Source organism: Conger conger, chromosome 3 (genome assembly GCF_963514075.1).
Source record: "Conger conger chromosome 3, fConCon1.1, whole genome shotgun sequence".
NCBI classification, from domain to species: Eukaryota; Metazoa; Chordata; class Actinopteri; order Anguilliformes; family Congridae; genus Conger; species Conger conger.
In genome coordinates, this window is record NC_083762.1 from 70,591,659 (window position 1) to 70,619,099 (window position 27,441).

Below are 27,441 nucleotides of genomic sequence, written 5' to 3' on the forward strand. Positions count from 1 at the left end.
GATAAAAAAATTTTATGCATATGTAAGTAAATAATTTTTCACATTTGCTGCTGAGTGGATCTGCTTCAGGTACTACAGTGCACACACCAGCACACACTACCCTATCTAACAGGGAGCATGATACGTCTCCCCTACTAAACACTAGTACCTCTCTGAAGAGCCAATCAAATCTGCCCCTGACTTCTGACTTCCTACTGTTCAGAGAATCAATAGAAGTTTTCAGCTCAAGTCCTCCTTCTCTGTACAGTTTGGGTTGTACAGTGCAGGGAGCAAGAAGGGTCTCGAGGAGAGGAGAGTCTCAAGAAGCAAGTACAGATACTGCGATGGTGCCACTCTACGCTATTCTTGTGTTTTTCAGCAAAGTGTGTAAGTGTATAATTTTATTAACTCATCAGCCAAAATAATTTTACACAGGAACTGTATCGGGTATTCATAGGTAGATTAATGGGGGTTTTCCATAGTTTTTTTCCCATTTCAGTGAGTTTAACGACTGCTTTCTTTTGTATTCCAGGTGGTCTGCTTGGGAAGAGTGTAGTTCAGCCTAACACGCTTGTGACAGCTGAGCATGGAGGTACTGTGACTCTCGTATGTTTCCATTCTACAGAAGATGTGATATTAATCAGCTGGTTAAAGCAACCTCTTGGACAGAAGCCTCAGCTTGTAGCAACTGCGTCAAGATTTGGATCAGATGTTACATTTCCAAATGAGTTTAAGAACAGCACACGTCTCAGACCTAAAGGAACGAAGGGAAACTTTAACCTGACTATCTCACAAGTAGAGCCATCTGATTCAGCAACATACTACTGTATAACGTCTACAACCTTCAATGGGATTAGTTTTGGAGATGGAACTACTTTAATGGTGATGGGTAAATATGAACATTTCATGTTTTAAACCTTTTTTTCTCATACAGCTTTGTTAAAGGTGAACTTAAATTATTTGAAGAAAGCAGATCTCTCTTTTAGAGTGTGATGATTCAACTTGTTTTGTGTGTTCAAGTTTTGATGAAGTGTCATACTATTGAGATGTATTGAGATTTGGACAAATACTGCTACTTGATATTACACACGTACATTTGTCACCAGTTCAGTTTGGGACATTCAGAAATGACCAAAACTAGATTAGAAATTGTGTTTGTATAGAATAAATACCAAAATTTACTTGTGAATCACACAACGGGGAAAAAAAAAATTTAATCCAAGCATGAATGTATTTATATTTTTAATGATGAATCTGAATCCTTCACTTTCAGAGTCCCAGAGCAGGACAGTAGTACTCCAGCAGCCCGAGTCTGAGTCAGTGCAGTCAGGAGACTCTGTGCCTGACTCTGTGCAGTGTACAGTGCACACTGAGACCTGTGCAGGAGAACACAGTGTGTACTGGTTCAGACAGGCCTCAGGAGAGTCCCCTCCAGGAATCATTCACACCCATGGACACAGGAGTGATGAGTGCCAGAGGAGCTCTGGGACTGTGTCTCCCACACAGAGCTGTGTCTACAACTTCCCCAAGAGGAACCTCAGCCGCTCTGATGCTGGGACTTATTACTGTGCTGTGGCCACCTGTGGAGAGATCCTGTTTGGGAACGGGACCAAACTGGATGTTGAGGGTAAGCAAAAATGTGATCACATGGTGGTAGCATCATCTTGGTGTATTCAGTTATTAAAATACATGCATTTATTTTGTCAGGGCTAGGGCTGAAGCTTTAATTACATCCAATAAAACATATGGATTTCATCTGACATTAGACAATCATTCTGTAACATTTACTCCTTTATTTTGTTTTTATTTCTCTCCTTGCTATTCTCATGTAGATCAGTTATTTGGAAAGCGTATTACAGTTAGTGTCTCACTGAATTATACTCTTATTAGTATTACTCAAGAATAGTGCTATGCTAAATTTTGTTTTTTACATTTCAGAGAATGAACATCTTCCTCTTTATTGCTTGGTGGGAGCTTTGGCGTTGAGTGTGATCCTGAATGTTGTCCTCGCTCTGAACAGGAGCAAAAGCAGTGAGAATTCCAGAGGTAAGAGACCAAGTGATCAAGTGGTTTATGTCATATTTCTTTCTTGCTTTTGCAATTTACAATTCAATTCTTATTAAATCAGACTAATATGAAACATACAAGGTCATAAAATTCAACATCTTAAAGGGTGCAGTTACAGATAAATAATGAAAAAACTTAGATCATGTTAAATGTTAGTGTAAAGTAGTTAGGATTTGAAATTTGAGATCTGAATGTAAGGCCGTTTCATGAATACTGCATGCAGAAATAGTCATATGCTGTCCCTGCACAGTTCTGTAAAACCAGTGCTACTCAACTCCAGGTCCTGTGGGCATCAGTGTCTGCAGGCATTTGCTCCTACCTTGCACTACGCCACTTCATTTTACTAATTATTTTACCTGCTTGGTTCAGATAATAAGCTAATTAGTGAAATCAGGTGGTGTACCGCACGGTTGAAGCAAATCCATTTACATCCAAATCCAAATCCATTGTTGCAGATGGCTGTTTCATACTGCTTTTAAATATGTTCACACATACCTGTAAAGGCATTTTACACATATCACATGTAAAAGCAAGTCAAATCTCAGTCGAATTTATAGCATTTTGCTTCTGGTATTAGTCCCAATATCATATATTTGTGTGTGGTGTCCAGCTAGCACTAATTAAATTATTTACACTACATTCAACAGACAACGTTGAGTGACAATCATTTGATTATGAAAATAAAATTGCTCTTCAGCAAAAGCCAGTAAAATAAAAAATAAAAAATCAGTGCACAGTATGTAGAATTGGCCTCCTCGTTTCCAAAATGTTTTAAGTATTCATAAGCAATAATAAATCTTTAAAAAATATTAAGTGAAGCCTTTTCCTATTCCATCAAGGTTATGTAACAGACGTACTTCTCATTGGAGGAGTAACTTACCATCCTACTGTGGTGTATATGATTGACTATATGTAAAACACTACTAACACTACTGCTACTACTCTTGTGAATAAAAAATAGAATTTAAGGGGAGCCGCGTTGGTGCAACGGTCTAAGATGCAGCGGACTTGCGGTTGCAGTTCGTTGCAGTTGCACACCGAGGACCAGGGTTCGATCCCCGGTCCTGCCAAAAGCCAAGTTTGCCCAGGTCTTGTGGAGCAGCTCGCTGCTCCAGAGGGAGGGACTTGGCAGGGTTAGCTGATCCCCGCACAAGAAGCACCTCGGGCGCCTCGAAGTCATGGTCTCGAGCATGAGACGAGATGGCTTGAAGAAGGCATGTCTCCTTCTGGCCGCCGAGGGACGGGGTGTGAGCAGTGTATCGAACACTAACTCTAATTGTATTAGATGGGGTAGAATTGGCTAGCAAAAAGGGAAAAAATCTGAAATTCAATCCAATAATAATAATCGGAAGAAGAAGTCTTGTACATAATGCACTGCATGCATTGAATAATTATTTTCAGACAACCTCCATTTTTATCTTACTCAAACAGGGGCTGCATCAAACATCCAAATGTTCAGAGAAGACTCTTCAAGTGCACAGGTACAAGTATTATATTGTGATTTAATGAAAAAGAAAATGAAGACAATTTCTGTGGTGAATATCCTGGTAAAATGATAATCAGAATGAGGAATATTCATATGTGCTGTGTGATGCTTTTCCTTTCAGTGTCGAGAGGAAACAATGAATTACGCTGCTTTGTCTTTCACCAAGAAACCCAAAGTGAGGAGGAATAAGAGGGAAGTGCAGGAAGAAACGGTTTACTCTGATATGAGATTTACACACCACAAGTGAAGCTTTCCATAATAATTCATCTTCATCACAGGAATGATCATAATGTATCAAACATTTCCTCACTAGCATTGGGAATATTATATGTGGCTGTAAATGACACTGACCGATGGGATTGGCCTTTTCTTAGTGCTGTGCTTCTTCTTAAATTCTGCTGTTGTTCAAAAAGAGTAAAACTTCAAAACAGTGGTGTGACCGACTGGCTTCGCAGTATTTTTTTAAGGCTGTCAACCCAAATGACTTCATGACTTCAGCAAATTTATAGAGCTGTATGAATTGCAACTGTGTACATATGTACAATTAGGTACTGCACCTGAGTCATTTTGCCAGCTAAATTACAATAATGTGATGTTCAACAGAGATGGGAGAGTGAAACATTTGCACTGCTAAATATGTCCTCAAACGTCTGTTGCATTATGGCTTGGCAGTAACTTTGACTTTGAGTGTGATTGTAAAAAGTATCATAGTTTGCACCCAGAACAAGATAAAAAACTGTGAGAAGGGCAAGGGTGTTATATGTTGTGTTTTTCTACAGCTTATTTATCGACAGTCTGTTTCTACAGTCTGTTATACCTGCCAATATGCCACTGTTAGCCAGGGAAAACTTGATTGTGAATGTGGGCACTCTCCCGGATGTTTTAGTATCACTGGACATGGTTTCTGAAGGCTAGGCCTCTTGCTGGCAGTGTCTTCCCTGTACCTTCAATAACCAGGCTCTTCCTGTATGCACAGCGACAGCCATCTTGTGTTCTCAGTTATTGTGGCTGCGTTGTATGGTTTAGAAGAACTGGACGCATTTTCTGACAGACTGACTCAGTGGCAGATTCCTTCCTGTGTATGTGACGGAGCAAAGACTCAAAGACTCATGTTCACGTTCACGCACTTCCTGCTCAGAGGCCTGTCAGGTGTTCACAGGAGCCTATAGTCTAGAGACCATGGTCGGTAATAAAGTTTAATGGGGCCAGTAGTGTAGCAGTCACTAGTGGGACCTGCAAGGTCAGTGGTTCGATCCTCAGTGTAGCCACAGTAAGATCCACACTGCCGTTGGGCCCTTGAGTAAGGCCCTTAGCCCTGCATTGCTCCAGTGGAGGATTGTCTCCTGCTTCGTCTAATCAACTTCATGCCGCTTTGGATACGAGCGTCTGCCAAATGCCATTCATGTATTGTAATGTAATGTCATATGTTTCATAATATTGATTCTTAGTTGCCTTATGATGACCTTTGTTTAAAATGTGTGTAGTTTGGTTTTTACCAGTTGGGAGCAGCATCACATTATTTAAAGGTGTGACATTATGAAGATTATTTATGGCATTATGATCTGAAAATGGTCTGATTATGTTTTGGCTATAATTCTGTCAAATTTTTTTGTCTTAGCTTACAGATTTTTCATATACTGCAGAGTTTTGATATATTGAATAGCAATGTGTGTATAATCCTCAATAAAGTGCATCAAATTTGATCAAATTTGTGGCTCAGTGATTAGCACCTCACAAGAAGCCAAAAGAAGCAGCCCTCGGACTTTAGATGAAAAGATATAGATGCTAGGTCTGACACGTTGAAATTAAATTAAATATACACTCAATAATTGACAAAAAATAAGAAGTGATGAAGGTTCTTCAGCACTAACATTCTCAGATAAATACAAACACACAGCATCTTGATTATTGGTTTCAGTTTTCATAATGAATGTACATGTTGAGTGAGGAGTGGGGCAGAATGGATTCATATGAAACGATCCTTGAATCATGGGGGGTTTATCTATAACTGGTGTTATGAGGCACTGCAAGGTCATCATCACCTTCTTTGAAAATGCATGTATTTTACCAGGAGGGGGCAACATAGCATAGCGATTACATTATGTAAAAATGATGTAAAATAATTTAATATGCATTATATTACATGCATATTATGGTGATGATAAACTGTGACATTAAGGTCTAAAGCTTTTCAAATTCCACTCAATATTGGTCTGATTTCAGCTTGTGCACACCATTTTCTGTGATTTCCCATCACAATGTTTAATATCACTGTGTATAAAACGCTCAAGAAAGAGATATCTTAAAAAAAAATTTAAATATACAATCAATAAAACATTACCTGCTGAGTAATGGAGCAAAATTGATTCATATGACACAATCCTGGTGTGCATGTGTGTGTGTGACACCAAAAAGAGTAGTAGTAGAATGTAACAATGTAAGTTACATTCCACTAACAGGACATTGTTCGCATGAATTATTGGCTGGTAAAGAGCACACTAGCAATCCCGCTCTAAGACCCGCTTGCTGGTCCATTTGCACAATGCTGGGTGTGCAGCTATCTCTGTGGTTTGCTCTGACTCCCTGGTCATTGGCTAAAACAAAACCTATGTGCTCTGCCTTCGTGGTTTCCACAGCACGCAACCCTTTGATGCATTAGCTGGTACCCCTCTCTCATGCACTCTGTCTCTCCATCTCTCTCTCTCCCTCTCTCTCTCTCTCTCTCTCTCTCTATCTCTCTATCTCTCGTACTTGTCTCCTGCAGTTCTTCACAGGGATCAGAACTTGATAAAGATTTTTAATTAATCCATCATAATGACATAATGACTCGTTTTAAAATATTCTTCTTTATAATCCTTTACCCTTAATTTTTTTTTAAACTGTGCTGGTTGTAATTCATCTGGATGATTAAAGTAGCCAGAGTTTTGAATAAGTTTGATGACTAATTCTAATATGCCTTTCAGAGCACACAATAAATTTTTGAGTGTCTACCTTGTCTCCCATTTTGTATTTAGTTTTAAAAATGTATATTCTAGGTTAACTGCTATCTATGTTGATTGAACTGGTGGTTCACTGAGACAGGGCCCGTTGAGATAGCAGAGGAAATCCCCTCCATGGGGCCATTGTGATGTCATCGAGTGACAGAACCTCAGACCTCTGATGTTGAAACCTGTGCTGTTGAAGACAAGCTGCATTATGGGTAGAATTCCTGAAGCTATGACTGGTTCATTGCTGAGTTCAGGAAATGTTTCACCTTTGGATTATGAAATGTGCAGTGACAAATCATTAAATCCTTTTTTAAAAACACCTCACCCTGAGTTTCTGTAAAATAGTGACCTGAGTTTTCTATACGAGGACACCCTTGCAGAAGTCATATTTTGAGAATAAAATTTCTAGTGTTCATTGTTAAAATATCAAGCAACACTGACTGAACCATAACATTTTTGTATACGACATGTCTATCAAATATTATATTGGTGGAATTACTACTTTACCATTTCACATGCTGACACAATGGAATAATCTTTCATTGGTTTGCTTATCCCAAGCAAATCACATGTTATATTTTATCAGCATATTTAAATCTCATCCCTCCATTATCTTAACCCGCTTATCCTGAACAGGGTTGTAGGGGGGCTGGAGCCTATCCCAGCATACATTGGGCAAAAGGCAGGAATACACCCTGGACAGGTCACCAGTCCATCGAAGGGCACACACACCATTCACTCACACACTCATACCTACGGTGAATTTAGACTCTCCAGTCAGCCTAACCTGCATGTCTTTGGACTGTGGGAGAAAACCGGAGTACCCAGAGGAAACCCACGCAGACACGGGGAAAACATGCAAACTCCACACATCTTGGGTAAAAGGCATGGAGGAAAATGAAATGCAGGTCTGTAAATGTGGTAATATTGTTAAAAATAATCTTCAATGTGTAATCTGATGTGGGTTTTTCTTTTCCTCTTAATTTATTTTTGCATTTTTAGATTCCTTTATTTGTGCTAATGTGATGTATTATGATGTAATTATATGTGTCTGTAATTTTGTGCTGCTTTTCTTGGCCAGGTCTCTCTTGAAAAAGACACTTCGTAAAAAGAGACTAACGTGGTTAAATAAAGGTTAAATAAAAAAAGTAAATGTCACATGGACAGATACCTTTGGCTAATATGTTTGCGCTGCTATTTGTTGCTGAAAGATTTTGCATACGGCTCTTTTCTTTACTGGTGAAATGTGTTTGTCCGTTTCAGACAGTTCTGTTGTGGTAACAGGGGAGGTTCACAACGTTTCACAGAGCAGAGCTACACAGGAAGACTGACCTGCCGCACAGAGCTGTATCACCCCTCCCTCTCGCAGAACTGAAACCACACTGACGCTTCGATCAAATTCACCCACCTCACGCCTCAGACCATCTTTCCATTACAAGAGACCAGAAAAGAGAGGCTTAGAAAACATGCATTTCAACATAAAAATGGTAAAAATATGTAACATAAATTGCAATCACGAAAGGTTGTATTAAAACACGTGTCTATGATAAATTCATCATCATTCACATGGCTGATGCTGCTACTTTATACTTATGGTGTTATGAGGCTTTGCAAGGTCATCATTTTAAAATGCTTGTAGTTCAGATTACATTATTACATTATTGGCATTTGGCAGACACTCTTATCCTGAGCAACGTACAGTTGATTAGACTAAGCAGGAGACAATTCTCCCCTGGAGCAATGCTGGGTTAAGAGCCTTGCTCAAGGGCCCAACGGCTTACTGTGGCTACAACGGGATTAGAATCATCGACCTTGCGTGTTCCAGACATTTACCTTAACCACGACGCTACAGGCCGCCCCTTAACGTAGCATAGCATAGCGATTACATTATGTAAAAATTACATGCATATTATGGTGATGATAAATTGTGACATTAAGATCTAAAGCTTTTCAGATTCCACTCAATATTGGTCTGATTGTGTTTTTTGGGATGAATGTTTTGTTTCAGCTTGTGTGTGCCATTTTCTGTGATTTTTTTATTTTTTTATTTTACATTATTCACAATGTTGAATATCACTGTGCATAAAACGCTCAAGAAAGTGATTGAAATATACAATCAAGTGACAAAAAATTACCTGCTAGGTGATGGAGCAAAATGGATTCATTTGAAACGGTCCTTGAATCATGGGGGGTTTATCTATAACTGGTGTGCATGTGCGTGTATGTGTTTTAAATAAACTCACCACCAAAGAGAGCAGTATCACTGCAAGTTAAATTCCACTAACAGGACATTGTCAGTATGAATTATTGGCCGGTAAAGAGCACACTAGAGATCATACTCTAAGACCCGCTTGCTGGTCCACGGTGGGTTTTCACAATGCTGGGTGTGCAGCTATCTCCTTGGTTTGCTCTGACTCCCTGGTCATTGGCTAAAATAAAACCTATGTACTCTGCCTTCGTGGTTTCCACAGCACGCAATCTCTCTCTCTCCCACTCTCTCTCTCTCTCTCTCTCTCTCTCTCTCTCTCTCTATCTCTCGTACTTGTCTCCTGCAGTTCTTCACAGGGATCAGAACTTGATGAAGATTTTCACTTAATCCATCATAATGACATAATGACACGTTTTAAAATATTCTTCTTTATAATCCTTTACCCTTAATTTTTTTTAAACTGTTCTGTGGAGGGGTTTAGTCCGCTCCATGGGGCCATTGTGATGTGATCGAGTAACAGAACCTCAGGCCTCTGATTTTGACACCAGTGCTGTTGTGGACAAGCTGCATTATGGGTAGAATTCCTGAAGCTATGACTGGTTCATTGCTGAGTTCAGGAAATGTTTCACCTTTGGATTATGAAATGTGCAGTGACAAGTCATTATCCTTATTTAAAAACACCTCACCCTGAGTTTCTGTAAAATACTGACCTGAGTTTTCTATACGAGGACACCCTTGCAGAAGTCACATTTTGAGAATAAAATTTCCAGTGTTCATTGTTGAAATATCAGGCAACACTGACTGAACCATAACATTTTTGTATACAACATGTCTATCCAATATTATATTGGTGGAATTATTACTTTACCATTTCACATGCTGACACAATGTAAGAATATTTCATTGGTTAGCTTATCCCAAGTAAATCACATGTAATTTTATCATTCATTCATTCATTCATTATCCTAACCCACTTATCCTGAACAGGGTCGCAGGGGTGCAGGAGCATATCCCAGCATACATTGGGCGAAAGGCAGGAATACACCCAGGACAGGTCGCCAGTCCATCGAAGGGCACACACACCAATTCATTCACCCACTCATACCTACAGTCAATTTAGACTCTCCAGTCAGCCTAACCTGCATGTCTTTGGACTGTGGGAGGAAACCGGAGTACCCGGAGGAAACCCACGCGAACACGGGGAGAACATGCAAACTCCACACAGAGAGGCCCCGGCCGACGGGAATTCGAACCCGGGACCTCCTTGCTGTGCTACCCACTGCACCAACCAAAGTTTTAAAAATCTGATTCCGCATTCAGATAAGAGATACTGTAAACACTTGAGTATTTCACTCACTTGGGTTTGGACAAAACAAGACAGCCGAGATGAGACGAGACAAGACTAGAGAACGTCCGGAACGTCCGTGTAAAAAAGTGTCTCTTGAACATTTTGAAAATCCAGTATCCTCCAATTGCCTGGTAATTCATGTTTGACCTCTGTAGACGACATACAGCATGTCTCTTAATCTCAAGAACAATATATTGTACAATACTGAAGCCTACACTCCTGACAGAATGAATAACATTTGTGAAAATATTTTCAGTGCATGTTTTATTCATCCAGGACACTTGTATTATACCCGCCAAAAAAATGGTTTCTCTGACAGATCTCAAATGATATGTTCTAAAGTGTCAAAAACAATTGGGAATACTCATTTCATCATCTACACTCCTTATTAATCATATACACCATTAATGTAATAATTAAAACGTTATCAGACAGACAAACTAAACATACAAAATACATTTTGTTAAATCATTGTTAAAATAATGATTTATTTAGCATTTGCATTGCATTTTTGTCTTTGACTGAAGAAGCTGTAAATGAAAACAACTGGTATTTATTCTACAGTATATACATTTTGTTCTGAGTAAACTGTATAGTGATAATGCCATTACATATGTTTAGAAAAACTCATTCGTATATTTCTTCTGACAAGGTTTTGTTTGCAGGTAAAATTAGAAGAAGAATAAAAGAATAAAGGAAGGATATATTATTATAAGTATTACCGCTGACTGATTTAATATTACACCTCAAATTAACTTTATTATTTATGTACTTTTGCAATAGATCAAGACAAATATGGGCAAGATGCAACACAGAACTCCAGTCCTTATGATCGAGAGCCAGACAAGCCTGGATAAATCACAACCTGAAAAAAATAATGAAGTTATTTAATGAAATTAAAAATGCATTAAAATATATTATAAATTATAGTTTGACATTTCAAATGACAATCTATACCATAAGTGTGGTATTATACCATAAAAACATTGAAATGAGCTTACCCTCAACATGCAGCTTGGTCCCGTTCCCAAACAGGATCTCCCCACAGGTGGCCACAGCACAGTAGTAAATCCCAGCATCAGAGCGGCTGAGGTTCCTCTTGGGGAAGTTGTAGACACAGCTCTGTGTGGGAGACACAGTCCCAGAGCTCCTCTGGCACTCATCACTCCTGTGTCCATGGGTGTGAATGATTCCTGGAGGGGACTCTCCTGAGGCCTGTCTGAACCAGTACACACTGTGTTCTCCTGCACAGGTCTCAGTGTGCACTGTACACTGCACAGAGTCAGGCACAGAGTCTCCTGGCTGCACTGACTCAGACTCGGGCTGCTGGAGAACTACTGTCCTGCTCTGGGACTCTGGCACTGGAAAAGGTTAATACATAAGTTTTATTTGTACGTTATACCAATAGCTGAAGATGAGTCCACAAATTATTCTCAGTTCCACTTCCAAAACAATTATACAGGAAAGCGGATTGTTTTTAATATGACAGTGTGTAATTATTATTGGTTTCTGTATTATGTACCAGTGACCATCCTTAAACAAATGAGATAAACCTATAGCAGCATCATACATTTCTCTATATTACATCATAATAAGGATGTACTTTTTGCCTCTTCTAAATGTACACATTTACTGTGTTAAAATCAACACAACATGTGCTGTCCCTGAACACACTCTCGAAATGTGTGTCTACACAACATGTGTTAAAAATGACACATCTCTTCTTAGAGAGAAGATGCAAATGAAATGTATGCCCCACTCTTTACCATTAGTAACGAAAACGCATCAGGTGAATTGTCTTAGAATCTAATTAGGCAAACAAGTATATGTTAAGTATATATATTTTACTGGACTAGAAACTTTAAACTCAAATAATTTGATTAAAATGAAATCATTAATTTGTAAATCAGTATGTTTTCTACCAGAGCGGAAATAGTTTAATGGCAAACTACTCATACTAAAGCTTCATAAAATAAACAAAATCAGTACTATCTATAGAACGCGATTTAAATTACATTTTCTGAAACTTCTTTGTGACATTAATGTATTTTCAAGAGTATATCGGACCTTCAAAAATTACTATCGTGATAATGCAATGAGATATGCTCTTAGATTGAGCATAGATTGACAGCTCCACAGAATGTGAGGGTTGACAACATGATAGAATATTGTTTATTCAAATGTCTTTTTTTTGTTCACTTTTTTCACAGTGATGCATTTATCAAATAGCAGATCTGTTTTTGAATAAATCATCACAAAAAATTTGAGCAATGAGGTCATAAATATTCAGGTTATTGTAAAGATTTAAAGGTATCTTTTAAATAACATTTCTGGGACAATGTTTTTCTAGAGTTTTTTGTTTCATAAATTGAATCAGTACTTTGTTTTCTGTACCAGTCTACGAGTAAATATACCCTTAGCATGAACTTTTGCTACAGAATGACAAATTACAATTACAAATTAAGCTACGGAAAAAGGAATCCATTTCATATTTACCTGTCAACATGAAAGTAGTTCCATTTCCAAAGATGACCTCATTGTAGTGTATAATAGCACAGTAGTATGTTGCTGAATCAGACGGCTCTACTTGTGAGATAGTCAGGTTAAAGATCCCCTCTCTTGTGTTAGCACTGAAACGTGTGATGTTTCCAAACTCATTGAAAAATACAGCACCTGATTGATAGTTCAATGACAGGGCTACAATCTGAGGCTTCTGTCCAAGGCGTTGCTTAAACCAGCTGGCATAGGTGATAAGTTCCTGATTGTAGAAACATGGTAGAGTCACAGTGTCTCCACGCTGAGCTGTCACCAGTGCGTTTGGCTGAATTACATCCATCTTAATGTTTAGTTCTCCATCTGGAATAAAACAAGTAGCAATATTTCAACTGACAATAGTAGAAAAACAACCCCCCATCAATCTCTGTACAAATACTCTCAAAATACTTCTTGCGCAAAGTTACTTTGGCCAATTAGTGAATAAAAATAATAGACTTACACACTTCGCTGATAAACACAAGAATAGCGTACAGTGGTGCCATCGTTGTATCTCCCTGTGAAACACTTCTCTCTTTGAGACCCTGCTTGTACCTTGCACTGTAAAATTCAAACTGTTCAGAGAAGGAGGACTTGAGCTTCAGATTTCCAGTGATTCTCTGAACTGTAGGATGTCATAAGTCAGGGGCAGATTTGATTGGCTGTTCTAAGAGGCAAATCATTGGGTTACAAATGTCCGAATAATCAACACTCTCAGTGCAACAAAAGAACGCCCTTGTTATTGTTCACACATTCATTATATTGCACAAACTGCAATCATGTGGAACTCTTCAAAAAGTTTGAAATACTTTACATTGAGAATAATCGGAGAGTAGAATCTATTAGAAACTATATCTGAATCCCCACTGACACCTGATCCCAGCCAGGATATTCCACTGACTCCATTTTATAGCAGACCTATCACAAAACTTCAGGGGGCAAGGATTCATTCAGGCAATGTAACCTCAACAACTATGAGAGAGTGACCCCTTAACCACAGCATATCTTTCTTAGTGTAAGTGTCAAAATCTAAAAACCTGCTGCAGTGTGTTCCTATCCTTGTGCTGCACATTGATTTTCATTTGATCGGAGGAGGGAGTCCTTCACTGAATCAAGAGATCCACATCCACCACCCAAGCTGGGCTTCTCCTGTTTGCTACCATATGATGTGTGTGTGTGCGGGCGTGTGTATGTATTTTTGTGTGTGTGTGTGTGTGTTCTTGTGTGTGTGTGTGTGTGCGGGCGTGTGTGTGTATTTTTGTGTGTGTGTGTGTGTGTGTGTGTGTGTGCATTCTTGTGTGTGTGTGTATGCGGGCGAGTGTGTGTGTGTGTGTGCGGGCGTGTGTGTGTGCGTGTGAGTGTGTGTGTGTGTGTGTGTGTGCAGGCGTGTGTGTGTGTGTGCGTGTGAGCGTGTGTGTGTGTGTGTATATATGTGTGTGTGTATGTGTGTGTGTGTGTGTGTGTGTGTGGGCGTGTGTGTGTGTGCAGGCGTGTGTGTGTGCGCGTGTGAGTGTGTGTGTGTGTATATGTGTGTGTGTGTGTGTGTGTGTGTGTGCATTCTTGTGTGTGTGTGTGTGCGGGCGTGTGAGTGTGTGTATATGTGTGTGTGTATGTGTGTGTGTGTGTATATGTGTGTGTGTATGTGTGTGTGTGTGCAATGTAATGCAGGACCATGGATGCGTAACAAAGACGAGGCAAGAGGCAGTTGTGGTAGGAAAAAAAACAGTTTATTTTTCCTTTTCAACAAAAGAAGAAGAGGAAACGTGAGCAGAGTTGTGGTGAGTGGGTGAAGCTGTGCCAGGGTGCTGTGTTGGTCGTGAGTCTGAGGCAGTTATGTACAGTTGGACCCCTTTCATGCTCAAGCAATGACCCGGGTCTCTGCTTGTGAGACATCTGCTGTTTTTAAACTCATTTAAGAATATAACATCTGATTTGTTTCTACAAGCTGAAGTTTCTGTCCAAGAGGTTGCTTTAACCAGCTGATGAATGTCACATCTTCTGTAGGATGGAAACATACGAGAGTCACAGTACCTCCAAGCTCAGCTGTCACCAGCGTGTTAGGCTGAACTACATTCTTCCCAAGCAGACTACCTGGAATACAACAGAAAGCAGTCATTCAACTCACTGAACTGGGGAAAAAACTATGGAAAAAACCCATTAATCTACATATAAATACCCCTATAAAATAATTTGGGCTTATAAGTTAATAACAATTATGCACTCACACAGCAGTATCTGTACATGCTTCTTGAGACTCTCCTCTCCTCGATAACCAAAACTGTACAGAGAAGGAGGACTTGAGCTGAAAATATTCAGTAGGAGGTCACATGTCCCTCGGCACTATTCACATGTTGATTATATGTGTTATGTAATACTACACAGTTTTAACTTACAAACTGCAATCATGAGGAAATCTTCAAAAAGTTTGCAATAATTTACATTATAACACACCTCAAACCCAGAACCCACTGGAGAGATATCCACCAGGAGGAGCTGGAATGCATTGCTGGGGAGAGGGACGCCTGGAATACCCTGCTCAGCCTACTGCCACCGCGACCCGACTCCGGATAAGCGGGTGACAATGGATGGATGGATGGACCTTAATATGCTGAATATGATAACCCACGTTGGTTTCCAAGGCATTTCAGGAAGATTGATACAGACCAATGTCTCATGTATCAAAGTTCTCATGTTTAACAATACTTTGAAAAGTATATTTTTGGGAATGTTTGTCAAAATTCTAAGTCAGTGTTCTCTGACTCCATTGCTTTCATCACCAGTCGCGATTACTGTAGAATATTCAGTTACGAACATTCTAAACACATTTCAGTCAAAAATAATAATAATAATAATAATAATAATAATAATAATAATCATAATAATCATAATAATCGGAAGAAGAAGAAGTCTTGTACATCATTACAGATCACTGCATGCATTGCATCATTATTTTCATACAACCACCAGTGGTTTACATTTTTATCTTACTCAAACAGGGGCTGTATCAAACCTCGTTGTTCAGAGAAGACTCGTCAAGTGCACAGGTACAAGTATTATATTGTGATTTAAAAAAGAAAACGAAGGCAATTTCTGTGGTGAATATCCTGGTAAAATGATAATCGGAATGCAGAGTATTCATATGTGCTGTGTGATGCTTTTCCTTTCAGTGTCAAGATGAAACAATGAATTACACTGCTTTGACTTTCACTAAGAAACCCAAAGTGAGGAGGAATAGGAGGGAAGTGCAGGGAGAAACTGTTTACTCAGATATGAGATTTACACACCACAAGTGAAGCTTTCCATAATAATTCATCTTCATCACAGGAATGATCATCATGTATCAAACATTTCCTCACTCGCATTGGGAACATTATATGAGTCTAAATGAGTCATTTTGTTCAACAGAGATGGGAGAGTGAAACATTTGCACTGCTAAATATGTCCTCAAACCTCTGTTGCATTATGGGTTGGCAGTAACTTTGACTTTGAGTGTGATTGTAAAAAGTATCATAGTTTGCACCCAGAACAAGATAATAAACTGTGAGAAGGGCAAGGGTGTTAATATGTTGTGTTTTTCTACAGCTTATTTATCGACAGTCTGTTTCTACAGTCTGTTATACCTGCCAATATGCCACTGTTAGCCAGGGAAAACTTGATTGTGAATGTGGGCACTCTCCCGGATGTTTTAGTACCACTGGACATGGTTTCTGAAGGCTAGGGATCTTGATAGCATCTCAGGGATCTTGAGCCATCCATGTACCTTCAATAACCAGGCTCTTCCTGTATGCACAGCGACAGCCATCTTGTGTTCTCAGTTATTGTGGCTGCGTTGTACGTTTTAGAAGAACTGGGCACATTTTTTGACAGAATGACTTTGGCAGATTCCTTCCTGTGTATTGTGATGGAGCAAAGACTCTCACATGTTCATTCACTTCCTGCTCAGAGGCCTGTCAGGTGTTCACAGGAGCCTATAGTCTAGAGACCATGGTAGGTAATAAAGTTTAATGGGGCCAGTAGTGTAGCGGTTAAGGTACATGACTGGGACCTGCAAGGTCAGTGGTTCGATCCTCAGTGTAATCACAGTAAGATCTGCACAGCCGTTGGGCCCTTGAGCAAGGCCCTTAACCCTGCATTGCTCCTGGGGAGGATTGTCTCCTGATTAGTCTAATCAACTGTATGACGCTCTGGATAAGAGCGTCTGCCAAATGCTATTCATGTAATGTAATGTAATGTCATATGTTTCATAATATTGATTCTTAGTTGCCTTATGATGACCTTTGTTTAAAATGTGTGTAATTTGGATTTTACCAGTTCACATTATTTAACGGTGTGACATTATGAAGATTATTTATCGCATTATGATCTGAAACTGGTCTGATTATATTTTGGCTATAATTCCGTCAAAATGCTTTGTCTTAGCTTTCAGATTTTTCATATACTGCAGAGTTTTGATAAATTGAATATCAATGTGTGTATAATCCTCAATAAAGTGCATCAAATTTGATCAAATTTGTGGCTCAGTGATTAGCACTGTTGCCTCACAAGCCAAAAGAAGTTGCCCTCAGACTTTAGATGAAAAGATATAGATGCTAGGTCTGACACTTTGAAATTAAATTAAATATACACTCAATAATTGACAAAAAATAAGAAGCACTAACATCCTCAGATAAATACAAACACACAGCATCTTGATTATTATTTCAGTTTTCACAATGAATGTACGTGCTGAGTGAGGTGTAAGTGTGTGTGCAAATATGTGTGCTTTTCTGTGTGTGTGTGAGTGTGTAAGTGTGTAAGTGTGAGTGTGTGTGTGTGTGTATGTGTAAATGTGTGAGTGTGTTTGTGTGTGTGTGTGTTTGTATATGTGTGTGTGTGTGTGTGCATGTGTAAGTCTGAGTGTGTGTGTGTGTGCGCGTGTGAGTGTGAGTGTGTGTGTGTGCATGTGTAAATGTGTGAGTGTGTTTGTGTGTGTGTGTGTGTTTGTATATGTGTGTGTGTGTGTGTACGTGTGTGCACATGTGTGTGTGTGTGCTTGTGTGTGCATGTGTAAATGTGTGAGTGTGTTTGTGTGTGTGTGTGTGTGTGTGTGTGTGTGTGTGAGTGTGTTTGTGTGTGTGTGTGTGTGTGAGTGTGTGTGTGTGTGTGTGTGTGCATGTGGATTGGGTATGGGGTGGGGACTTATCTTGTTTCCTGTTCATAACTTCTTACCGTTTGAGACACTAGCAATCATACTCTGAGGCCTAGGCTGGGGTGCAGTGATCTCTGTGGTTTTGCCATTGACTCTCTGAACAAGACGTGTGTGCTCTTCACAACATGCAACCTTATCATTGTTGGTACCCCTCTCTCTCTCTCTCTCTGCTCAAAGCACCATTTAACTTGTTTCTACAATAGGGTGTTTACATTTTTTCAATTAAATATTGTGATGTAATCCATAATAATTATAATTGTCATATATAACCCTTATATATTTTTAAACAATGGTGTGGATTGTAATTAATCAAGATGATGAAAGTGTCCACAGGTTTGAATATGTTTGACATTTTTAATCTAAGATACCCTTCTGTGTCACATCATTTATGTTATTGTCTATCTTATGATGTCTCAAAGCCTTTTTATTTTATTTGAGGAGGTCCCCTTCATGGGGTCTCTGATGTTGACATAGGTGCTTTGTCATGGGCAAGCTACTTTGTAGGTGCTAATTTGATAAAGTTATTCCTGATTCATTGCTCATTGCTATACTCACAAAATCATTCACTTCAGAATTATGAATTGTGTAATTACAAATCAGCATAATATAATTAAAGACACCTCGCCCTGGTTGTGTGCAGAGTAAAATGACATTCTTGAGTGTAAAGCCCACTCTTCTGTTTACCACAGTGTCACAATGTTGAACTTTTGGTTGTTGACCACTAGGTGTCACTGAATCTGATTTTGTTTCACTGCACAATTATCTTGTTAGACTCACCTGTTATTCAGTCATGTGATTTGTTTAGCTTATTGTCTCTAGTATTTAAGCCTGGTCTTTTCACCCTGTCTTTGCTGAGTGTTCGCTGAACACTTTGTGAGTAACTTTGACCTGTACCGCTGTATATGGAAACTCTGATTGCATCACCTGCTTTTGAACCTGGACTGTTGTAACTCAGATAGTGATACTTGGATTGCCCTATGGATTTGTTTGCCCTTCCTGGATTATTCTTTTTGCCAATGTAACCAAAACCTGCACCCTGATTAGTTGGATTACCCTTGGGATTAACTGTTTTATGTTTTTGCCTTTTTGTGGATTTGAGGACTGAACTTTTGCTTTTGGATTTTTTGTACGATATCTTCTGAGCTTTCTAGAATTTGTCTTTGTGGAATAAACTAAACTTAACCTGCTGTTGCTCCGCAATTGAGTCATCCTCAGTTCCTTGGTGGTTTAAAGGATTGTTCTCGGACTACCACACCAGAGACCTGGGTTCTAGACCAGAGTCTGATGCACAGTGAATCTTGTTTAATCATTTAAAGGTGTCACTAGCAAATCATTATTTTGACTAAACTTAACAGTAGTGCACTCTGCTGTTTCTCTATACTTCTAATGCCTTGAACCTGGGCCATGTTTTACAATGCTCAATTTCTTCCATACCACACAGTGATAATGTATAATGTGTTTGCCACTGTCTGAACTCAAGATTACAGTGGAGCTGTGACTTCACAGTATGTATATTCCAATGCCCTGTCCAATGTTCTGAACTGCGATCACTAAAGGTTGGATTAAAACGCATTTCTATCATAAATTAATTTTACCAGGAGGGGGCAACATAGCATAGCGATTACATTTTGCAATTTAATATGCAGTATATTACATGCATATTATGGTGATGATAAATTGTGACATTAAGATCTAAAGCTTTTGAAATTCCACTCAATATTGGTCTGATTTCAGCTTGTGTGCACCATTTTTTGTGATTTACCCTCACAATATTGAATATCACGTTAAGTTTGATAACAGTGCATCTGCATTTCTAATATGCCTTTCAGAGCAAACAAATTTGAGTGTCTGCCTTGTCTCCAATTTTACATTTACTTTTTACATTTTACTTATTGTAGGTTTAGTCCCCTCCTTGTGGCCATTGTGATGTCATCGAGTGACAGAACCTCAGACCTAATGTTGACACCAGTGCTGTTGTGGACAAGCTGCATTATGGGTAGAATTCCTGAAGTTATTACTGGTTCATTGCTGAGTTCAGGAAAGGTTTCACCTTCGGATTATGAAATGTGCAGTGACAAATCATTAAGTCCTTATTTTAAAAATGCCTCACCCTGAGTTTCTGTAAAATAGTGACCTGAGTTTTCAACGAGGACACCCTTGCAGAAGTCATATTTTGAGAATAAAATTTCCAGTGTTCATTGTTGAAATCAAGCAACACTGACTGAACCATAACATTTTTGTATGCAACATGTCTATCCAATATTATATTGGTGGAATTACTACTTTACCATTTCACATGCTGACACAATGGAAGAATATTTAATTGGTTTGCTTATCCCAAGAAAATCACGTTATTTTATCCGTAGTGGCATATTTAAATCTCATCCGACATGGCTCAGGCAGTAAGCGCAGTCTGAGGGTTGCCGGTTCGATTCCCCCCCCCCCTGGGCTCTGTTGAAGTGTCCCTGAGCAAGACACCTAACCCCCAAATGCTCCTGATGAGCAGCCAATCGCCGTCGGTGTGTGAGTGTGTGTATGAATGGGTGAATGAGAACCATCAATTGTACAGTGCTTTGGATAAAGGCGCTATATAAATGCCAACCATTATCATCCATCCATTATCTTAACCCGCTTATCCTGAACAGGGTCACAGGGGGGCTGGAGCCTATCCCAGCATATCAGCAGTCCATCGCAGGGCACACACACCATTCATTCACACAGTCATACCCACGGACAGTTTAGACCAATTTTCCAATCAGCCTAACCTGCATGTCTTTGGACTGTGGGAGAAAACCAGAGTACCCGGAGGAAACCCACGCAGACACGGGGAGAACATGTAAACTCGACACAGAGAGGCCCCGGCCAACCGAGATTTGAACCCAGGACCTACTTGCTGTGAGGTGGCAGTGCTACCCACTGCACCAACCAAAGTTTTAAAAACCAGATTCAGCATTCAGATAATAGATACTGTGAACACTTGAGTATTTCACTCACTTGTGTTTGGACAAAACAAGACAGCCGAGATGAGACGAGACAACGTCCGGAACGTCCATGTTTAAATAGTCCAAAGTATGGACGAGGTCACACCAATGGACTAGGTAAACAAATAAACAACTGTTTCCATAACGAGACAAAGTTAACTGTAACCTTAAATCAGTAGTTGTTGTAAAACTCCGGGTTTAAGATTTGACAAGCTCAGTTTTCGAAAAGCCAGCCGCCGAGAGCCGACGTTCTAAAACCAGACGATAAAACCCGATAAAACTTTCTTCTAAAGACGCTCTAAAACAGTTCCGTCTCGTCTTGACTGGTGGAGACTGGGCTTTAAGGCTCACATCCATCCTGAATACACAGTGATTATGCCCGTGTTTACCATTGTGCAAATGTTATTCTGTTATGGCTTACTCAAGTTTTCAGTAGAGCTATTTCATCACAATTTGACAATGCTACTGTGCTGTCTGCTGTTCTCTGCTCAATAGCATCCTCACCGTACAACGTTTTTAGGTTTGGATTTCAAGTGTCTCTTGAACATTTTGAAAATCCAGTGTCCTCCAATTGCCTGGTAATTCATGTTTGTCCTCTGTAGACGACATACAGCATGTCTCTTAATCTCAAGAACAATATATTGTACAATACTCCTGACAGAATAAATAACATTTGTGAAAATATTTTCAGTGCATGTTTTATTCATCCAGGACACTTGTATTATACCCCCCAAAAAAATTGCTTCTCTAATGATATGTTATGAAGTGTCAAAAACAATTGGGAATACTCATTTAATCATCTACACTCCTCATTAATCATATACACCATTAATGTAATCATTAAAATGTTATCAGACAGACAAACTAAACATACAAAATACATTTTGTTTGATTAAAATCATGATTTCTTTAGCATTTGCATTGCATTTTTGTCTTTGACTGAAGAAGCTGTAAATTAAAACAACTGGTATTTATTCTACAGTATATACATTTTGTTCTGAGTAAAATGTATAGTGATAATGCCATTACATATGTTTAGAAAGATTCAGTCGTCTGTTTCTTTTGACATGGTTTTGCTCGCAGGTAAAAAGAAGAAGAAGAAGAAGAAGAATAAAAGAATAAAGGAAGGATATATTATTCTGAGTATTACTCGCTGACTGATTTAATATTACACTCCATAGTAACTTTATTATTTATGCCCTTTTGCAATAGATCAGGACAAATATGGGCAAGATGCAACACAGAACTTGTGTCCTTATGATCGAGAGCCAGACAAGCCTGGATAAATCACATCCTGAAATAAAATAATGAAGTGGAGAAGGAATGACATTAAAATTGTACTAAAATAAAAAATGTGTGTTAATTAAAATTTGACATTTCAAATGAGAACCTATACTATAAGTGTGGTATTATACCATAAAAACATTGAAATGAGCTTACTCTCTGCATGCAGCTTGGTCCTGTTCCCAAACAGGATCTCCCCACAGGTGGCCACAGCACAGTAGTAAGTCCCAGCATCAGAGCGGCTGAGGTTCCTCTTGGGGAAGTTGTAGACACAGCTCTGTGTGGGAGACACAGTCCCAGAGCTCCTCTGGCACTCATCACTCCTGTGTCCATGGGTGTGAATGATTCCTGGAGGGGACTCTCCTGAGGCCTGTCTGAACCAGTACACACTGTGTTCTCCTGCACAGGTCTCAGTGTGTACTATACACTGCAGAGTCACAGAGTCTCCTGACTGCACTGACTCAGACTCGGGCTGCTGGAGAACTACTGTCTTGCTCTGGGACTCTGGCCCTGGAAAATGTTAATATACGGATGGTGCAGTGGGTAGCACTGCCGCCTCACAGCAAGGAGGTCCTGGGTTCGAATCCCGATCGGCCGGGGCCTCTCTGTGCGGAGTTTGCATGTTCTCCCCGTGTCTGCGTGGGTTTCCTCCGGGTACTCTGGTTTCCTCCCACAGTCCAAATACATGCATGTTAGGCTGATTGGAGAGTCTAAATTGCCTGTAGGTATGAGTGTGTGAGTGAATGGTGTGTGTGCGTGCCCTGCGATGGACTGGCGACCTGTCCAGGGTGTATTCCTGCCTTTCGCCCAATGTATGCTGGGATAGGCTCCAGCCCCCCTGCGACCCTGATCAGGATAAGCGTGTTCAGATAATGGATGGATGGATGTACGTTATACTAATAGCTGACGATGATTCCACCAATTATTCTCAGTTACACTTGCAAAAGAATTACAGTGGGAGCAATAATTATTTGATCCCTTGCTCATTTTGTAGTTTGCCCACTTACAAAGAATGGAACTGTGTAGAATTTTAATCATAGGTACATTTTAACATTGAGAGACAGAATATCACAAAATAATCCACAATAACAACATCATACAAATTTTATAAATGTAATATCATATTTTAACATGAAATAAGTATTAGATCCATAAAACAATAGGACTTAATACTTGGTGGAGAAACCTTTGTTGGCAAGCACAGAGGTCAGACGTTTTTGTAGTTTTTCACACGGTTTGCACAGATCTTGGGAGGGATTTTGGTCCACTCCTTTTGCAGATCCTCTCCAAATCCTTAAGGTTCCGAGGCTGTTGCTTGGCAACTCGAAGCTTCAGCTCCCTCCACAGATTTTCAATGGGATTTAGGTCTGGAGACTGGCTAGGCCACTCCAGGATCTTAATATGCTTCCTTTTGAGCCACTCCTTTGTTGCCTTGGCCGTATGTTTTGGGTCATTGTCATGTTGGAAGACCCATCCACGACCCATTTTCAGTGTTCTCACTGAGGGAAGGAGGTTGTCACCCAAAATTTCCTGGTACATAGCCCCATTCATCCTCCCCTCGATACGGTGAAGTCATCCTGTCCCCTTAGCTGAGAAACACCCCCAAAGCATAAGGTTTCCACCTCCATGCTTCACAGTGGGGATGGTGTTCTTGGGGTTGTACTCAGCATCTCTCTTCCTCCAAACACGGCGAGTCGAGTTGATGCCAAATAGCTCTATTTTGGTCTCATCTGACCACATCACCTTCTCCCAAGCTTCCTCTGGATCATCCAGGTGTTCTTTGGCAAACTTCAGATGGGCCTGTACATGTGCCTTCTTCAGCAGAGGAACCTTGCGCGCGCAGCAGGATTTTAATCCTTCACGGTGTAGTGTGTTACTGATGGTTCACTTCGTGACTGTGGTCCCAACTGCCTTCAGGTCATTAACAAGCTCCTCCTGTGTAGTACTGGGCTGATCCCTGATCTTTCTCATGATCATTGATATCCCCACGAGGCGAGATCTTGCGTGGAGCTTCAGACCGAGGGAGATTGGCGGTGACTTTGTGTTTCTTCCATTTTCTAATAATTGCTCCAACAGTTGTTAACATCTCACCAAGCTGCTTGCTTATTGTTTTCTTTTGTTTCATAAATTGAATCAGTACTTTGTTTTCTGTACCAGTCTACGAGTAAAGATACCCTTAGCATGAACTTATGCTACAGAATGACAAATTACAATTACAAATTAAGCTACGGAAAAAGGAATACATTTCATACCTGTCAACATTAAAGTAGTTCCATTTCCAAAGATGACCTCATTGTAGGGTGTAATAGCACAGTAGTATGTTACTGAATCAGACGGCTCTACTTGTGAGATAGTCAGGTTAAAGATCCCCTCTGTTGTGTTAGCACTGAAACGTGTGATGTTTCCAAACTCATTCAAAAATACAGCACCTGATCGATGTTTCAATGACAGGGCTACAATCTGAGGCTTCTGTCCAAGGCTTCCAGCTGGCACAGGTGACAAATTCCTGAGAGTGGAAACATGGTAGAGTCACAGTGTCTCCACGCTGAGCTGTCACCAGTGCGTTTGGCTGAACTACATCCTTCTTAATAATGTGTTCTCCATCTTGTAATGTTTCTGTATTTGTTCTGTATGTTTTCATGTTTAGTCTTGTTTATTATTCATTTTTCTTAGTTACCTGGTTTATGTTTCCCATTACAGTTCTCCATTGTCCTCCCCTGTTATGTCTGCGTCTGAATGTTTACCAGTCTAGTCACTCCCCTGTCTGCGTGTCCCACTATTCGGGTGGTTACGGTAATTTCGGTTTTTCAACATTTTTTCTAAAACTCGCGATTCTTACTTCTTGCTTTTTCTTGGTAGTTAAATGTTGTAAAACACGATTCTTACTAACTACTACTAATCTAGGTTTTGTACAGTACTAATCCGATTAATACACTTACTGTCTGCCTAACTAACTAACTAACAATCACTTTTATTGGGTAGTTTAGAAATATTCACGTAACTAACTCACTAACGCTATCTCTTAGTATTTCAGCACTGTTCTGTAACTCCGCCTCCCTATGCTATCCCTGATTACTCGTTTAGTTTCAGCGAAGTGTTCGCACCTGTCTCTAACTATCACTACGTCTTCAAACTGTGCAAATGTCTACTCCCTAATCCGGAGCCGTATGTTTTACATGTTTTGTTTCGTGCATCCAGTCTGCGTTTTCGTCTCCCTCCCGTTATTATGTTATTACCCTATTATGTTTTCCCACCTGTTGTCTATTTGTTTAGCCCACCTTTTTCTCTGCCCCGCCTAGATTGTCACCTTCCCTCTTGTATTTAAACCCCATTCTCAGTATGCTTCTTTGTCAGAACGTTGATCTTAATAAGTGCCAAGTGTGTGTAAGCCTTGTTATAGAGATTCTTGATAGACACCCCTTTTTCCTTGACTTCCGTACCTGCCTTGCCCTCTTGTTTTGTTTGCTCATCTGATCTCCTGGTTTTTTCGACGTATTATTTTGTATATTGGGACACCAGCAGCAGCAGTTGGACTCGTTTGCCCAACAGCTGCGGGCAGTATCCGACTGTTTGGCTAACCTGACCGTGACCCTCCAGACTGCGAACCCCAATTTCGGCACTCCACCCCTCAGTGCTGCGGCTGCTCCCACGGCACCACCTGCTCCAGTGTGTGAACCTCGTCTTCCACCTCCCGAGAAGTACGCCGGAGAACCGGGAGAATGCCGGGCTTTCATCACACAGTGTCAGCTACCTGCCGATTTGGAGGGGCTCATCGCGTTGGCCATCCGGGTGGACTCTCGCCTACGCGATCGCCGCCGTTTCCAGAGTCCAGTCCGTCCTGTCCGGTCTCTAGGGTAGATCCCCAGAGTCTGGTCTGTTCCCTCACCCCGGGTGGAGCGCCCTACCAACACCACCGAGACTGAACCCATGAGGGTGGATCGTGCCAGGCTGCCCCGTGAGGAGAAGGAACGGAGGATGAGGGGTCGGTTATGCCTCTACTGCGGCCAGGAGGGACACTTCGTCTCAACCTGCCCGGGAAAAGCCAACGCCCACTAGTCACTGTAGGAGCACTAGTGGGCGTGACTCCTGTGGAAGTCTCCTCCAAGAACCGCACCTGTTTTCCTGTCACCATCTCCTGGGAGGGGCAGACGAGGAGGATCTCCGCCCTCATTGACTCCGGAGCCGAAGCTAGTTTTCTGGACCGCGGGGTGGCCACCAGGTGGGGCATTCCAATGACCCAGATGCCCCAGTCCCTGGTGGCCAACTCACTCAGCGGCCAGAGACTGGCCAGCATCACCCACAAGAGCATTCCCCTTTCGATGCTGATCTCCAGCAACCATCAAGAGGAGCTGGTGCTCCACATCATAGATTCCCCTCATTCCCCCATCGTCCTGGGCCATCCCTGGCTCGGGAAACACAACCCTGAGGTGGACTGGGAGAGGTATGAGATTTTGGGCTGGAGCCCATTCTGTTCTGCTCATTGCCTTCGCCAGGCCCACATCCCTGTCTCGAGAAGGGTTCCCGAGAAGGTTCCGGATCTGGAAGGGATCCCAACCGAGTACCTGGACCTTGGAGAGGTCTTCTGTAAGTCCCGAGCCACATCGCTACCTCCGCACCGACCCTATGATTGTGCCATCAACCTTCTGCCAGGAACCACCCCGTCCAGAGGACGGCTGTTCTCCTTGTCCCGCCCTGAGACTGAGACCATGGAGAAACACCTCAGGGAGTCTCTAGCTGCAGGCATCATTCGCCCGTCATCATCTCCTGCTGGAGCAGGGTTCTTCTTTGTGGGCAAGAAGGATGGATCCTTACGCCCATGCATTGACTATTGAGCCTTGAACGACATCACTGTCAAGAATCGCTACCCTCTCCCCCTCATGGCCTCAGCATTCGAACAGCTACAGGAGGCTACCATCTTCACCAAGCTGGACCTACGCAATGCTTACCATCTGGTGCGTACCCGTGAGGGGGATGAGTGGAAGACAGCCTTTAACACCCCTACAGGCCATTGGGAGTACTTGGTGATGCCGTTCGGTCTTACTAATACGCCTGCCGTCTTCCAGAACCTGATCAACGATGTGCTGGGAGACATGATTAACAAGTTTGTTTTTGTTTACCTAGATGACATCCTGATTCACTCCAAGTCCAGGGAGGAACACATCCAACACGTTCGTCAGGTTCTCCAGCGTCTGCTAGAGAACCATCTGTTTGTAAAACTGGAGAAATCCGTCTTCCACGTTTCCACCACCTCGTTCCTGGGATACATCATTTCAACCGGCAACATCCGCATGGACCCCAAGAAGGTCACAGCAGTGGTCGAGTGGCCTCAACCCACTGGTCGCAAGGACCTGCAACGCTTCCTGGGGTTCGCTAACTTTTA

The 27,441-nt window shown here is 40.9% G+C and overlaps 2 protein-coding genes and 1 pseudogene across 2 annotated transcripts; 1 reads left to right on the forward strand and 2 right to left on the reverse strand.

The window, feature by feature from the left end:
- The first annotated feature begins 258 nt into the window (after window positions 1-258).
- LOC133123547 (uncharacterized) lies at window positions 259-3,779 on the forward strand. Its single transcript, XM_061234019.1, has 5 exons — window positions 259-366; window positions 512-868; window positions 1,253-1,606; window positions 2,000-2,025; window positions 3,654-3,779. Exons 1-5 carry the CDS (start codon window positions 324-326, stop codon window positions 3,777-3,779), a joined length of 906 nt encoding a protein of 301 aa, XP_061090003.1. The 5' UTR covers window positions 259-323.
- A 7,061-nt stretch (window positions 3,780-10,840) lies between these two features.
- On the reverse strand, window positions 10,841-12,912 carry LOC133123548 (uncharacterized). Its single transcript, XM_061234021.1, has 4 exons — window positions 12,573-12,912; window positions 11,687-11,691; window positions 11,078-11,399; window positions 10,841-10,941 (listed from the first exon to the last, which is right to left on the reverse strand). The coding sequence occupies exons 1-4, from the start codon at window positions 12,910-12,912 to the stop codon at window positions 10,841-10,843; spliced, it is 768 nt and encodes a 255-aa protein (XP_061090005.1).
- Window positions 12,913-21,124: 8,212 nt separating this feature from the next.
- Window positions 21,125-25,990, reverse strand: LOC133123549 (uncharacterized; annotated as a pseudogene).
- Between the last annotated feature and the right edge of the window lie 1,451 nt (window positions 25,991-27,441).